Source organism: Scomber japonicus, chromosome 2 (assembly GCF_027409825.1).
Source record: "Scomber japonicus isolate fScoJap1 chromosome 2, fScoJap1.pri, whole genome shotgun sequence".
Taxonomy (NCBI): Eukaryota; Metazoa; Chordata; class Actinopteri; order Scombriformes; family Scombridae; genus Scomber; species Scomber japonicus.
Window position 1 is genome coordinate 12849000 of NC_070579.1, and position 16412 is coordinate 12865411.

The following is a 16412-nucleotide window of genomic DNA, read 5'->3' on the forward strand; positions in this document are numbered from 1 at the left end:
GAGGAATGGGAGCACATGGGCAAACAAGAAAGAAAGAAGAGGAACATAGACCAGCCACAGGAGGGCGCTGTTGAGATATGAAACATCAAGGGTTATTTGGTTTATTGCTAAAAAAAAAAAAAACATCCGGTAAAAAACTTAATTGGTTTGAATTTGAATCTACAGTCTTCACTTTTTGAAGCATTGTTTATTAACACCTGGAATTTCAAAAAGGTATTCCAGTCCAATATTATATTCTAAAGAAATGCAGACACACCTGCAAAATACACTGAAAGCCAATGTAATCAGCATGCAATAAATGTTATTATCAGAGAAGTACTGATTTACTGTGTGCTTAAGTGGTTAGATACTAGGAGGTTCTGTTGTGTGGTATTATAGTGTATTGTGAGTTGTTTCTATTATTTTGTCCATCTGATAATATCTCAGACTGACAGAGATTACTGTCAGTCTGAGATATGATTTGATTACTTAACTGTTTGTTGGTCACTCAAAAAAATTATTATTTAAATTATTTTAGCTGTTGCTTTTCCTAACTCTTTGAGGCCATGACAATATAAAACATGGATTTTTTTTCTCATTGACCCTAAATTTGATGTTTTTCAGACCTAATTTGTTCAAAACTTAAAAAAACATTATTAACTCATTCTGTTTGTGTACAAGATGAAAAGAAAAGAAAACTCACCTTCAAAAATGTCTCCACCAGGATCTTTTATATCAGCAGTGATTTGTGTTATTCTTCATTTATACACTTGTGAAACCTGTATCTAGCAAACATAATGCTATCCGATGGTCTTTTTGTGCATTACATGCCTCATACAAGTGGTAAACATTGCCCAAAAAAATAGATTGAGCAGACATACATAGAGTTAAATATGTTCCTCTGTCATTCATACATTTAAAACCTTTTTTGTAAAACATCTGATATACTCCTTCATCTGTATTTTAGTCATTTGCAGCACCTACAAGTCACATGTTACTCTGACAGTGATTGCATAACAAATGAGTATTTCACGGGAGACAAAGGTTATGCAAGTGGACCGGTAAAAACAATGTCACAAGCCTCCACGCTTTCACCAGCCTGTGTGGCAGAAACAATTGCAGTTATCCAGAGAGGGGCCCGTAGACCAGCTCGCTCTATGCTCTCAAGAGAATTAAACATTTGCTTGCAGTGGAAATCAAAGTATTGGAGTGGTTATATAGCCACAGGTTGCCAATCAGTGTGTGGCCACCACAGGTGTCTTAAAGAGTAATCCACAACAGCTGCCCCAGTGGGGTCAGTCCCCCCCCCTTACATATACAATATGTAGAACTGAGAGATAGTCTTTACACGATAGAGAACATTTTCCTGGATGGACATGATGAGCAGTCCAGAAAAAAGTTGTAAAGTGCTTTATTGTTTACAAAAACAAGAAAGATTAATTGACATTTGGTTTTGGTTAAGTTTTGGTAAAAATTTAAAAGAGATAAAACAACAGAAATACCAAATACACAGACAGGTACAGACAACTGATAGCATGATGAAACAGTAATAATGTTCAAATAGTTTTATAGATTATATGTCTGTGCAGAATGCAACTGAAATTATAATCCTTTATCTTGTTGGTTATTTAGTTTGACTGCTCAGAACGTGCCTCCAGCTTCAATTTGATGGGTCGTTTTGGCGCCAGCAGGCCCTGGACGTCCATTTCCAAGGGCACCTGGCGGGAAATTACATGTAACATGAACAAAGTCATTAATGCTCAAAATTGAGCCCTTTTATTTCAAATCTGCAATCAACATGCTATCAAAGAGTGTGGAGATTGTAGAGACTCTAGACTGACAAACATAAATCTAAAGACATTATATAACCCTCGGTGTCACTATCACACCAGCAATGAATAACATTTTCACCAGTTTGCTCATACACCAATAAAAAAGCAATAACAAGCAGTGTAAAGATGAACATCTGTGGCCTCACCTCTGTCTCCTTACACATACGGAAGCTGAACCTCTGCAGGATCTCCACCACTGCTAGTTTCATCATCACAAGAGCAAATCGCATCCCAATGCAGTTCCTCGGCCCCGCTCCAAAAGGCATGTACGTGTACGGGTCAATAGTCTGCTTGTTTTCCTTACTGAACCTGAAGGTACATATATTCATATATTCATAACACAAATGACAAAAATGCGCTGTCTGAGGGAGCTCTTGTCATTTACTGACAAACTTTATCCCCTCCAGACTTGTTTTAAGCTCTCTTTATGCTCCACTTTAAATAACAACTTGTGTCTGGTATGGTATCATATCATGTGCACATAGAAACTTTCTACTGTGAAAACAGTGTTCTAGTGTCAAACGCTGCACGAACATGATGCTGCAAAATTAAACATTGAACTATAGGAACAAGAATAAAAACACACTTTTTCAGTTGAGTTTGGATTTTAACATATAAACCCATCCTTTACCTCTCTGGTTTGAACTCCTCTGGTTCGGGCCACACGTCAGGATCCCGGTGCAGGGGCCAAGTGGGCACCATGACAACCATATCTTTTGGAATCACAATGCCATTTATCTCCACAGATGCCTTGGCAACGCGCTCCAGACGTGCCGCAATGGGGTACAAACGCAGAGACTCGTTAATGACGTTGTCGAGGTACTCCATCTGCATCAGTTCCTGGTACTGGACAGGAGCCTACACACACACACACACACATGCACACGTCATTCAGGAGAAGACCATTTTATCATATTAGGCAAAGTTAGGGGCTACCACAAGATGGCGCTGAAGGGATAAACTGACAGGTAGAGGTATTAAACCTGTGTACATGTTTTGTAGTTGTTTTGTTTGTAGAAATAAATCTTGTTTCTCTTTTACAAGTCATGAAAACAATAGTGCAATGTATAATCTTGCCTTCGTTTGATTATGGTGATATTGTATACATGCATGTATCTCCCTCCACTCTCAAGCCTCTTGATCCTGTGTATCATAGTGCACTTTGCTTTATGACAGGTGGTACATTTCTTACTCAAGTGCCCAAAACACAATGAAGGCAGCTTTAGTTTTGATTATTTTGAGACCCTGTTACCCCAAATTTGGTCCTCTCCTAACTTCCAACATACCTTGTTTGGGAAGGTGGAGTCTACCTCCTCCTGCAGCCGTTTCATGATATGGGGGTTTCTAGCCAGATTGTAGGCCAAGAAAGTGAGAGAACTGCTGCTTGTTTCATACCCAGCAAAGAGGAAAATCATAGCTTGAGAAAGGATTTCGTGATCATTTAAACCTGGGAAAGCAAGGAGGAGGCATGATTTAGAACAGCTTAAGTTGTGTTTTCATGTGTGTGTGTGTGTGTTGATATGTGCTTGTACACATGCATGTCACCTTTATCCTGCGCTCCGCCACTGGAGTCATTGTTTTTCTGGGAGTCAATCATCAGCTGAAGGAAATCCACCCGACTCTGAAAGTAGATATGCAAAAGAATAGTTTGGATTCCACTTTGAAAACACACACACACACACACACACACACACACACACACACACACACACACACACACACACACATACCTTTTGCTTGCTGTTTTCTCGATTAGATTTAATCTTCTGCAGTGCAGCGTAGAAGAAGTCTGTGACAGACGATGGGAAAAAAGAATACTCCATCTTCTCAAGTACAGGACCCATGAAGGGGAAGAAGGCTGGAGTTGAACAGAAAGCAACATAATTACCAAGGACACTGGAAACACAGCCACTGTGTCAACTGCACATCCAGTATTTTAGGATTAACATGCAGATGGAGGACAAGATCATAAACTATTGCTTTTATAAAATAAAAAGAATGCCGTACCAACAATGAGGAAGAGGGGGTTGAGAAAATCAAACTTCAGCATCTTCTTGATGTTAGTGACAAAGGGGTCTGCGGGGTTGTTGAGTGAGTCTATGTCTACACTGAAGGCAGTGCTGGCTACTACATCCATACTGTATGGACCAAAGAACCTAAAGAGCACAAATACTGTAAATGCACACATCAGAAATATCATTTATCCTTTTATGTTGTGTATTTTTTGTTTTTCAAATAATTTGAAAAAAAAGCTCTTACTCCTTCAAGTCCAATGATTCATCTTTGTCAGCTTTCTTTTTCATGTTGCTGACCAGGTTAGCAGAGTGGTGCTTCATTATGTCAAACATCTGAGGCACAGACAGGGCCAGGAAATGCAGTTATGCACATGATCAATACAATTATTTAATTTATGTCAGATTACAGCACAGAGTTGCTTAAAAATACTACTCAATATATAACAAAAGGCAAAGGTTGTACTAAATAGGAGAGGACTGTACCTCCTTCAGTCTTCCAGAGGTGAAAGAGGGAGAAAGGACACTTCGGATCCTCCTCCAATCATCATCTTCAGCGATGGACACAGCATCGTACAGAGGACCATTCAGGCGGAAGTTCTGTAAGAGAATTAGAAAACGTCTGCCGATAAGGATGAGGGTTCAGCATAAAAACAGCGACCATAATGAGTGACTGAATAAGACTGAGTTGTATAGAATAGTGTGTATGCATACTCTGCGGTTGGTGAAGAAAGAGTAACACTCCTTTATCAGAACGGTTTTGATCATGGCAGGATCTGTTACACACAGCACAGGCTGACGACCATCAAAAATGCTAATAAGAATAGAAAAGAAATATGAAAAGAAAATTGAACACACCAGACTTCAAATGCAAAGCTATCCATAAACTGCAGGTAGACAGATAATATGTGAATGCTCATAATATATACATATGCAACAAGTATACTTACCCCCATGTTTTTCCAAATTTATTGAAGCAGTCCTGATCAAAGTTAGTGAATCCCTAGGTTTGAGAGTAAATACAGACTATTAACTTCATTTAAATGCACAGTCAACTTAATTTGGTGATATTTGGTATTTGTTGCATGTTTTTTTCCCTAGAGGAAAATCCCTAAAAGATCGTAATGCTAAATTATGAAGGGAATATGAATCAGAACTGGATTTGGTACAATCATCCCAATAACCTCACTTAATTGCTGATACCAATCTTTTAACTAATAATAATAATAATAATTGAAGCTGGAAGCTGGAATTTTCTATTTTTGTTGTTGTTGTTGTTGTTGTTATGCACTTGCATCATAATGCACTGTACATTTTGTGTATACACTTCTGCATATTTCTTAATGTGGAGCAGTGTAATCCTTCCAAAACATGTATTTCACAGAATAGGCACTGAAATTGTCTCCTATCTCAAGACCATAGTGTTGTGGTAGTATTTCTTTTCGGTTTGTGGCAAGCTATATTTTTGAAGTAGGCATGACAAGATTTGGTTCACATTGTAAATGTGGACTTAAAACTGTTATGAAATGCAAAATCATAGAATTTTAAACATACATTACAAATGTGATAAATCATGATTAACAATGCTACAAAATGTATTTATGAAGTCCAAACTAGCTATTTGGTCTCTTTTCCCTCAGAAGCTAAAATCTGAGAAATCCATGCACTTTGCACTTTGCACTATTTATAGGCTACCCACTTCCTGTTAAATTGTAAGGCTATTCTTATTTCCAAAAAAGTTATATTCACCAACCTTTCTGTAGGCCAACATAGTGCCGAAAAAGGGGACTGGTTTGGGACCAGGGATGCCTAATTTCTTAAATACTCCATATGGCCAGTAGGCATACCTGTGAAGAGAAGAGGAGAGTTTTTTTTTATCAAGCAAACAGTTAAACAAAGGCAGTACAAATACTTGGACATGTTCTTAGATATTTACACGAAGATCAGCGTGATGAGCGCAACCAGAAGGGTCCATGTCTCGGCTGAGAAATATGGAAAGTAGCCCATCTCTGCACGTTTTCTCTTTCTTCTCTCAACGGCGACACAAGTTTCTCTGACACATCACATCAGGACTGAAGGCTTTTATCTCCTGCTGCACACACTTGTTGCATAACTCAGGAGAGTGTGTGAGAGTTGATCCAATGGCAGCAGGCAGCTTCAGGTGGATAATTGACAGATAGAGACCGATCACATGAACTAATTATCAGATTTATTCTCCATATCAGCTATGATGCTGTAAATTTGTGCCCCAAATTGTTATATTTGTGTTTGTTTAACAGGAGGAACACACGCAAAGTTCATGGACTGTGTTCAAGTGTCACGGACTGTGTGGGCGTCTCAGTGTGCACTTCACAGATTCAAGTTGTCCAGTAAAAAAAAAAAAAACATCTCCCATAATTTACAGCTGATATCAAGTACCTCGATTTCTAAAATACAAACAAACATACAAGATATTTATGTAGCTGTTTCTTTATTTTGACCTTTTTTTCTTTCCATATTTAGTCCCGTTGGCATGATTTCAACTGTCTTCCTTATTCTCAAGCTCTTTGAGCATATTAACGCCGGACTACTTGATTCAGTAAAGGTATAAAAGAAATGTCACAATGCGCACTTCCCAACACTGTATCTTCTGGCATAAATGGCCAAAAATTAAACAAAAATGTTTATAGACATGCGGGCGGCTGTGAAATTGTTTTACCTGGACATGGTCCAACAACAATAACACTGCACAGAGGAAGGGAGGAGCTAAATGTCCTTACATAACACCACACAAGGAAAACAAGACAGTGGTCGTGGTCAGAGTTCGGTGCAAAACCATATCGTCACAGCTTAGTCAAGCAAGAGGAGGAACTATGGGCTTTCTTCCTTTCTTTTCTTTAGAAACATGGATTCTACTAATTGCATTTATTTGCATATTTATCATGTAAGGATCAGGGATTGATTCTAGTCAAAAATAGATTATTTATAGGCTACTCCAGGTGAAATTGGTCAAAGTTCAGACTTGCTCCAAAGCACCAGAGTTAACTACAAAAACGCTGGATTTGTAGCAGATCACTTGTTTTTTTTTTTTAACGTTTCTTTCTGTCCTGTACAGGTATGGTCACTGGACCTTTGGGGTATTTGAGAAGATTGGGGTCCCTAGTCCCAAGCCATGGATGTACTGGGGCACAATTGGAAGGTTCAACTCTGTATGGAAAACCTTATTAATCATATATCTAAATTTAAAGGGCTAATTTGATTTTCAGACACTGACAATGATGTGATTTGCAATAACGGATGAAAATGTATCTTGTGTGTTACGAGGTTTACTACTTAGATGACCATGGGGGCTCTCAAAAGTATGGAAGAGTGTGGGGGTGAGTCTACAAAACCTTTTAAGTGTAAATATAAGAAGTGACCTAACACCCAGCTTCCTATTGTATTGCATTATCATCGTTCATTTGGCTGGTATTGACCCTTGGACTTCTCACTGATTGCTTGTGTATGAATGGCAGTATATTCTCCCACTGCACTGATCTTATTTTAAATCAGCGACAACAGCTTTTAACTACATGCTCAATGTCTAGCACCTATGAGTTCAGGAGGCCTGTGCTGGTTGTGATGGATCCTGACATGTTGAAAATCATCCTCGTGAAGGAGTGCTTCACCTACTTTACCAACCGGCGGGTGAGAACACACTAGATGAACATTGAGTGGAATGAAAGCAACTCAGACAGAAGATTGTGGTGCATTGTCAAGTGATACAGGAAAAGTTATTCACTGATCATTTTTTTTACATTACATTTTTAAAAAACAATTCCCATAGGCTCTGACATAAATAAACACAAACTTTACCACTAAATTTACACGCATTACAAGTTTAGCCGTTAAGAACTCTTTGTCTTTGTGCCAGTTCACACAGAGAGCTCCAACATTAATTATAAGCACACAAACTCATGATATGACCACTGTGCTTCTTTAGAACTTGCGTCTGAACGGAGACCTCTATGATTCGGTGTCTATTGCTGAAGATGATCAGTGGAGGCGGATTCGTAACATCCTGTCTCCCTCTTTTGCCTCTGGTCGTATTAAAGAGGTAAAGTTGTCAAAACCAGTCCTACATTCTTTACATCATATTCTTCTTATCTAACCCTAACCCCTTATCTTATCTCTTTAACCCTGCTGTGATGAATTCATCTTGCACTTTATTCCTCTTTCTAAGATGTTTAGTACCATGAAGCACCACTCCCGCAGACTGACTGACAGCCTGAGGTCCAAGGCAGACAATGCTGAAGTTATTGCCATAAAAGAGTGAGCAGTAAATGGTTACGAAATGTTCACACCAAGTATTCCCTTTTGCATCCTCAACCAGAACATGTGCTTAATAACAGAACAATATTTTTCCTTTGACTAAATTCCAACCAACCCAAACCCTCTTTCCCTAAGCCGAGTTAAAACTTTCACTTCACAAAAATGAAACCTTGAAGTCAACTGATTTCAGGTTTTTTTATGAGTGGTAGACTTTACAAGGAGTGTATAGCTTCTGTGAATGGATGTAGAAATTTGATCGGACAAAAACAGAACAAAACATGCTTGTAGTTAGCTGGTCATCTATCCCCCACTGTAGTGCCAAATATAATGGAAATAATTTCTCTCCTTTGATTAAGAAAGCCTGGCTGTTAATGTAGGCACCAAATAATTTGATCATGATATCATTTTTAAACTGGCATTACTTTGCTATGCCGCCATGAATCTAATTTCAACCACTGATTAATAATGAGTGATTAATGTCATGCTTGTATCACAGCTTCTTTGGACCATACAGTATAGATGTGATGGCGAGCACGGTATTCAGTGTGGATTTGGACTCATTCAGCAACCCTTCAGGTCCCCTCATCAGCCACGCCGGCAAGCTGTTTAGAATCTCCCCTCTACTTTTCATTTTTCAAGGTACAACACTACACTTCCATGCTACCTCTCTTTCCTTATATCAATATAACCAATTGTGGTTTATTACTGTTTTACCCCCTTTTCTTTTTCAGCCTGTTTTCCCATCTTTCTTCCTCTCTTGGAGCTACTGGGTGCCTCCTTCTTCCCCAAGTCTTCAACTGATTTCTGTCGAGCATTTCTGAAAAAGGTCCGAGAAGATCGCGACAGGAATTCACATCAGGTTTGGGGGAGAAAACACACAACACAAAAAAGATGGTGACATAATGTATATCATGATGTGGTAGAATTTCCCAGAAATATAAGTGAGAAACCATTTTTAGATAGTTGACAAAACAGTCTCACCTCATGGGCCATTAAGTGGCGGTTTTGGGAGCTTTGGATTGTATCAAATGATCTTAGCACACAAAGTTAGCTCAGTTAAATGTTGAAACTTCTCATCCACGTTGGCTTAAAAGGTGAGATTTTAATTCATTCCTGACTTTGGAAACAGTAGTTGACAAAACAATCTCCATTTAGTAGGTGTTGTTAGATTAGATTTAGATTAGATTTCTTTATTTGTACCCGCAGGTAAATTTGGCTCGCAGTGAGAGACATTCATACAATACAGAAAAATGAAAACAGTAAAATAGCTACACAATTCATCATCATCCCCATCATCATTCCATGCTGCGTCATAAAGTGCATTATATATGTAGGGTGGCTACCCTAAAAGTGCATGGCATAAAGTGCGTATGTGCGTAAGTGCACTCATCATCATCAACACAATCATTGTCAACATCAACATCATCATCATCAACTCCCCACCCAATGGGGAGCTTTCAATCATACTATATTGTTTTCTTGATGATGAATGAGATGCTGTTTCTGCCTATAAGAATGATAAGTCAATTGCCATGTCAACTGGGATAACTCCATCTACTGATGAAGATCCTTGAGGTGAGATTGTTTTATAAACTGGTATTTCTCAGCTCAGTGAATAATATATATTGGGTAATAACAGTATATTAAATCTCTGATCAATTAGGTTACTTCATCACAATCACAGTTTGCAAAAATAATTCTAAATATTCAAAAAAAAAATCTAATGATCATTAATTTGCAGCATTGCCAGCAAATGTCATGGCCTAATAAAAGCAGAGATCTTAAGGTCTATGTGATATATTTTTTTATATATATATTTTATGGTACATATTGTCATACTACAGAAGTTTTTAAATAATCCCACATATTAAATGAAAAATGAACAAATGCATATCAATTATGTGATCTTGTCAGGTTCCAAGAGATATGCTACAACATATGATCAACCCTCAGACGGCCAATAAGGAAAAGCAGAATAATGGTAATTACACTTTGATAAAACACACATAGAAACACAGAAACACAAATCTACACACAGATGTATGTACCCCAAAGGTTTGACATCTCTTTTCATCTCCCCACCTTACAGGTCTTACTGATCATGAGATCAATTCCCAACTGACAATCTTTTTGCTTGCTGGTTACGAGACAAGTGCCACCACTCTCAACTTCTTGGCCTACAATTTGGCATTAAAACCAGAAATCATGACACGCCTGCAGAAGGAGATAGACTCTACTTTCCCTGATAAGGTATATCAGGAGTTTCTTGTACTGAAGACCTTCATGTCATGAAATTACAGTTTTTCACAATTGCTTTTAACCAAACTTTAATTTGTAACATTTTTAAAGGGTCCAGTCCAATATGAAGCTCTGATGCAGATGGAGTACCTAGACAGTGTCGTCAATGAGTGTCTGAGGTAACAAGGTTTTTTTGTGCTAGTTGATATCTGCGCAGGTTGATGATGTGATTTTAAGTCAAGATGTTTTCATAGCAATTCAAAAATAGTTTGGGAAACCATTACCGTTACCGTCCTCTTCCGCTTATCCGGCGTCGGGTCGCGGGGGCAGCAGCCTAAGCAGGGAAGCCCAGACTTCCCTCTCCCCAGCCACTTCGTCCAGCTCTTCCCGGGGGATCCCGAGGCGACATAGTCTCTCCATTGTGTCCTGGGTCTTCCCCAGGGTCTCCTACCGGTGGGATGTGCCATGAACAGCTCACCAGGGAGGCATCCTAATTTGATGCTCGAGCCACCATATTGGCTCCTATCAACGCGGAAGAGCAATGGGTCTACTCCGAGCTCCCTCCGGATGACCGAGCTTCTCACCCTATTGGGAGAGCCCAGCCACCCTACGGAGGAAGCTCATTTCAGCCGCTTGTACCCGCGATCTAGTTCTTTGGGTCACTACCCAAAGCTCATGACCATAGGTGAGGGTAGGAACGAAGATCGACTGGTAAATCGAGAGTTTCGCCTTTCGGCTCAGCTCTCTCTTCCCCACGACGGATCTGTGCAGAGTCCGCATTACTGCAGACGGCGCCCCGATCCGCCTGTCAATCTCACGCTCCATCCTTCCCTCACTCGTGAACAAGACCCCAAGGTACTTGTACTCCTCCACTTGGGGCAGGATCTCATCCCCGACCCGAAGAGTGCACTCCACCCTTTTCCGGTTGAGGACCATGGACTCGGATTTGGAGGTGCTGATTCTCATCCTGGCCGCTTCACACTCGGCTGCGAACCGATCCAGTGAGACTTGGAGGTCATGGTCTGATGAAGCCAACAAGAGGTCACCAAACCGGACCCCCTCAACGCCCTGACTGCACCTAGAAATCCTGTCCATAAAGATTATGAACAGGATCAGTGACAAAGGGCAGCCCTGGCAGAGTCCAACCCTCATTGGAAACAAGTCAGACTTATTACCGGCAATGTGGACCAAGCTCTGACACTGGTCTTACAGGGAACGGACGGCCCGTATCAGGGGGTCCGGTACCCCGTATTCCGGGAGAACCCCCCACAGGACTCCACGAGGGACACAGTCCACAAAACACATGTAGACTGGTTGGGCAAACTCCCATGCACCCTCAAGGATCCTGCAGAGGGTGTAGAGCTGGTCCACAGTTCCACAGCCGGGACAAAAACCACACTGCTCCTCCTGAATCCGAGGTTCGACTATCTGACGGTTGGAACACACCCTCTGGTCCTTCTTTTTAAAAAAAGGGACCACCACCCCAGTCTGCCAATCCAGAGGCACTGCCCCCGATGTCCACGCGATGCTGCAGAGTCGTGTCAACCATGACAGCCCCACAACATCCAGGACCTTGAGGAAATCAGGGTGGATCTCATCCACCCCCGGGGCCCTGCCACCGAGGAGCATTTTGACCACCTCGGAGACCTCAGCCCCAGAAATTGGAGAGCCCACACCCGAGTCCCCAGGCTCTGCTTACTTACCGGAAGGCGTATCGGTGGGATTGAGGAGGTTTTCGAAGTATTCCTTGCACCGGTCCACAACATCTCGAGTCGAGGTCAGCAGCGCACCGTCCCCACCATACACAGTGTTGACGATGCACTGCTTCCCGCTCCTGGTTCCCCCTCTCAGACGCCGGATGGTGGTCCAGAACCTCTTCGAAGCTGTCCGCAAGTCGTTTTCCATGGCCAGGTTTTGGCCTCAGCGACCACCGCAGCTGCACTCCGCTTGGCCTGCAGACCCTCACCATCGTAGCCAACTCACCACCAGGTGGTGATCAGTTGACAGCTCCGCCCCTCTCTTCACCCGAGTGTCCAAAAAAAGTCAATCATCGAACTGTGAGCGTTGAAGTCCCCCAGCAGAATGAGGGAATCCCCAGAGGGAGTGCTTTCCAGTGCTCCAGAGCCCTTGCTGTGCGTTGAGGTGAGGCCGACTATATCTAGCTGGAACTTCTCAACCTCGCGCACCAGCTCAGGCTCCTTCCCCACCAGAGGGGTGACGTTCCACGTCCCTAGAGCTAGCTTCTGCAGCCGAGGGTCGGACCGCCAAGGACTTCGGCTGCCGCCCAGCTCACAGTGCACCTGACCCCATTGGCCCCTCCCACTGGTGGTGAGTCTGTGGGAGCAGGGTCCCTCGTCCCCTCTTCAGGCTGTGCCCGCCCTGTTTTTGTTACCATAGAATGAGCCCTTTATATCTACATATGGAGTGGGTCCTCTTCCATGGAGCCCTCCATGTTATACCACTATCTTTAGTATCCTAGAACGGACAAACCATTCACTGGCTCTAGGAGGGCCTTTTGTACTTTTCACAAGTTTCACTTCCACAAGCCTGCAATCTGTAATCTCATTGCTAAATGCCACTAAATCCTACACACTGGTCCCTTAAGCAGCTGGTTTTGTCGCTCTGACAGCACTTTTGCTGTATATTTAGTTTTCACTGTTTTCATTAACCGCCACAGAAACCATCAGCAGCTATTTCCAGGCAACACCTCAAACAGTGCATTACCTGCATCAAATGTCTTGAATATTGGACTTACATTTGTCAAATAGCCAGAAATGTGACTCCAACAGGATGTTCATGTTGCTGTGTGTCTGCTGGATTTATAGGCAACTGTTCGCAAATATGTTACTCATAAAATATTGTAAAGGATCACAGGGTTGTGTTGAGATTGTTTTAGAGTCTATTTGTCATTAGTGGTCAAAAGTCTTTTGTAATAGATTCATATAAATTCACAGGTATAATTAAGGCTTTGATATTTGAGTCTCAGAAATAAAGAGTAATGAGTGCGGTAATGTAAAATGCTGATGCTAACAAAGGAAAATGTTAACATGCTGATTTTCAGCAAGTGCTGACAATGCTTGCCAAATTAGTTTAGCGTGTTGGCATATATCAGCTCATGTGAATGTCACTAGATAAAATCGAAGGGGTATCACCGAAGTGAAGATAGGATTGGATGTAAAACGGATTAACAAAAACAAAACACTGAAAAATATTCTTGTTTTGTCGTCAGGCTTTACCCCCCAGCACCACGTTTGGAGCGAACCACAAAAGAAACTGTCCAGATCAAAGGAATCACAATCCCCAAGGACATGGATGTTACGGTTCCAGTCTATGCTCTGCACCGTGACCCCGAGCTGTGGACGGACCCAGAGGAGTTCAAACCTGAGAGGTAGCTGCCAAAATTTCCAAGTACAACTTATATTTCCAGGTCACTCAAACAAATTTGAATCGTTTCTTGCCAGTGGGCTACAAGAGTTGAGCATGCATTCCTAAAATGAAAATGTTTCTATTTCTAGTCTAAATACAACTTTTGGGATCAGTCTTGAGATGAAATCACATCATTTTAAAATAAAATTCATTTGGGGTGAATTGGAAACATTTGACTATGTGTAGCAGGCACAATAAAACAATATGAGAGATAATCAAGTTTAGGTTGAAGATGGATACAGTCCGATGTATTATTAACCCTTTGAGGATTCTTAATTAATGTTTTTTGTCATGTATGCAAAAAAATGTTGAATTTCCATTTGTTTTTGTTTTTCTAGATTTAGTAAAGAGAACAAGCAAAACATCAACCCGTACACTTACCTCCCATTCGGGGTCGGGCCAAGGAACTGTTTGGGGATGCGACTTGCTCTGGTGTTGGTCAAACTGGCCTTGGTGGAAGTTTTACAGCGCTACAGCTTCTCGGTCTGCAAGGAGACAGAGGTGATACACCATAATTATATATTTAAGTTCATGTGGTTTACTTGATTGCTTCCACATAAAAAGACACTTAAAGGACAATGTTAAGAGCATTAAGAGGGAGCAAGATGGTTCTGATATGTTGAATTTGTCCTTCTCTCAGATACCTTTGCAGATGGACCCTCAAGGCCTCCTAGGACCTCTACGACCAATCAAACTAAAAGTGGTGACACGTTCCAACGCATGAGGAAATGTGAACCATAAAGAAATAGAACATGATTCGTAAGATAAATCGTATCACGCACATGTTAATAACCATCTATTCATATATAATCCACATTCACGTCAACAACAACAAGCAATATTTCACACTTAAATATCCAGGATTGTTTTAGCTGTGAAGTTCCTTCAATTCAATCAGGACAAAACTGAGTTCATGGTTTTTGGCGATAAAGATAAGAGGATTGCTGGTAGTAAACACTCTCTCTAAAAACTAAAGACCAAGACCAAGACCGAAACCTTGGCGTGCTGATAGACTCAGATCTGACTTTCAGCAGTCACATCAAATCAATCATCAAAACAGCCTTCTATCAGCTTAATAACATATCCAGAGTGAAGGGTTTTATGTCTCAAACAGACCAGGAGAAGTTGATTCATGCTTTCATCTCCAGTAGACTCGACTACTGTCATGGTCTTCTGACTGGACTCCCACAAAAAAAACATTAAACAGCCTCTGAGATCTACTGACTCAGATAGTGTCAGATGTCAGATAGTGGAGCCCAGAGTTCAGACTAAACATGATGAAGCAACTTTTAGCTGTTATGCTGCACACAGCTGGAACAAACTACCAGCAGAACTGAAATCAGCCTCAACTGTGAACATTTTTAAATCCAGGTTAAAAACGTTCCTCTTTTCATGTGCTTATGATGGACTTTAAAAGAGTCATACGTTTTATTTATTTATCTTTTTAATTGTATGTCTTTATGCTTCCAATACTTACTGTCAAATGTTTGTTTTTATGTAAAGCACATTGAGTTGCCCCTGGGTATGAAAAGCGCTATATAAATAAAGCTGCCTTGCTTTACAGAGCTAATTACTCAACCACCTCATCTCTCAATCTTTGAAACAAGGAATAAGAAAGAGGGTAAAATCTGTACAATAAAAAAGATAAAACAAAGGAGCAACACACTCATGTGCTTAATGACCAGAAAAACACTCCAGTATGATGTAACAGAGTGAAATACCTAAGGCGTTAATGCTAACATTCAATATTTAGTTAATCTCTGAAAGACTTGTATATTGTGTTCACACTTCTGTGGCTTTGCATTACCTTTAAAGATAAGATGCCTTTTTTTCAATGCACTTAAAATACAATGAAATTGCTAGTGGCCATAAAGGTGTTTCATTTAATTTTATTAATGGAGAAGCAAATCAACCAATCAAATTGCTTTAATTGTTCATATTGTCTATACTGGTGATAAAATAAAAAAATATAAAGTGGGAATGACCGATTTTCCCTTTGTGTTTTCTTGCTTAAAGTTCAAGTCTGTCTTAACAAACAACAGTCAGGTGCCAAGTGAATGAAATCAAACTGGTTTTTCTTGTTATCCCTCCTATTCGTACTCACCAAGATCCCCTACTAATGCGCTTACAATGTAAGTACAGTCGTCATTTTGAGGAAAAAATGTATTTAAAAATCTATCTGAATATAATATGAGGTTTCATTTGTCTGTGATAATAAAATAAAACACATATCTTTGCTCTCTTTATTTTAACTAATTATTTTACTTTATTATTATTAATATGATAAACTTTTAAATACATTTTTGTACAGTAGGAGGGTTATGGCTTTTGTTTCCCATCACTTACATTAATAGGGCATTATGAAGGGGTCTCTTCATGGGCACCTGACTGTTGTTTTTTGACAGACTTGAATAATTGTACATTTTATTGTGGCCAGTGAGAATGAGCGGATTGATTAACAGCTGGCGATTTCGGGGAATATTATATAAAGACATGCTTGCTCTTTAAGTAAAGATAATCTAATGTTATCACTTTTCATCTTCAGCCTGGACTGAAAACAGGGACCTGTTGAAGGATCTGACACCAACTGGATGTCACAGGGGGGTTGAAGGTTTTTTATATTAATTCTGTTACC

At 40.5% G+C, this 16412-nt stretch overlaps 3 protein-coding genes across 3 annotated transcripts in view; 1 reads left to right on the forward strand and 2 right to left on the reverse strand.

The window, feature by feature from the left end:
- foxk1 (forkhead box K1) overlaps positions 1–16412 on the reverse strand; it is a 230364-nt gene that overhangs the window by 23857 nt on the left and 190095 nt on the right. The gene's annotated exons all lie outside the window — the stretch shown is intronic.
- LOC128377503 (cytochrome P450 3A40) lies at positions 1374–5912 on the reverse strand. The gene is made up of 13 exons (XM_053337459.1): positions 5760–5912; positions 5577–5670; positions 4774–4826; positions 4538–4637; positions 4310–4423; positions 4071–4159; positions 3819–3967; positions 3542–3669; positions 3357–3432; positions 3098–3258; positions 2443–2669; positions 1958–2120; positions 1374–1697 (listed from the first exon to the last, which is right to left on the reverse strand). Exons 1-13 carry the CDS (start codon positions 5828–5830, stop codon positions 1608–1610), a joined length of 1515 nt encoding a protein of 504 aa, XP_053193434.1. The 5' UTR covers positions 5831–5912; the 3' UTR covers positions 1374–1607.
- LOC128377523 (cytochrome P450 3A27-like) lies at positions 6625–15907 on the forward strand. The gene is made up of 14 exons (XM_053337478.1): positions 6625–6746; positions 6918–7011; positions 7127–7179; positions 7390–7489; positions 7785–7898; positions 8025–8113; positions 8610–8752; positions 8845–8972; positions 10028–10094; positions 10203–10363; positions 10463–10530; positions 13581–13739; positions 14116–14278; positions 14418–15907. Exons 1-14 carry the CDS (start codon positions 6676–6678, stop codon positions 14499–14501), a joined length of 1494 nt encoding a protein of 497 aa, XP_053193453.1. The 5' UTR covers positions 6625–6675; the 3' UTR covers positions 14502–15907.

Bases quoted from the DNA above. Each gene is read 5' to 3' on its own strand.
- LOC128377503 (XM_053337459.1), bottom strand. From the start codon at position 5,830: ATGGGCTACTTTCCATATTTCTCAGCCGAGACATGGACCCTTCTGGTT. The intron at 4,827-5,576 runs GTTGGTGAATAT...TCTCAAACCTAG, and splicing joins CTATGTTGGCCTACAGAAAG to GGATTCACTAACTTTGATCA. The intron at 3,968-4,070 runs GTAAGAGCTTTT...TGTGCTCTTTAG, and splicing joins GAATCATTGGACTTGAAGGA to GTTCTTTGGTCCATACAGTA.
- LOC128377523 (XM_053337478.1), top strand. From the start codon at position 6,676: ATGGGCTTTCTTCCTTTCTTTTCTTTAGAAACATGGATTCTACTAATT. The intron at 7,490-7,784 runs GTGAGAACACAC...GTGCTTCTTTAG, and splicing joins CCTACTTTACCAACCGGCGG to AACTTGCGTCTGAACGGAGA. The intron at 7,899-8,024 runs GTAAAGTTGTCA...CCTCTTTCTAAG, and splicing joins CCTCTGGTCGTATTAAAGAG to ATGTTTAGTACCATGAAGCA.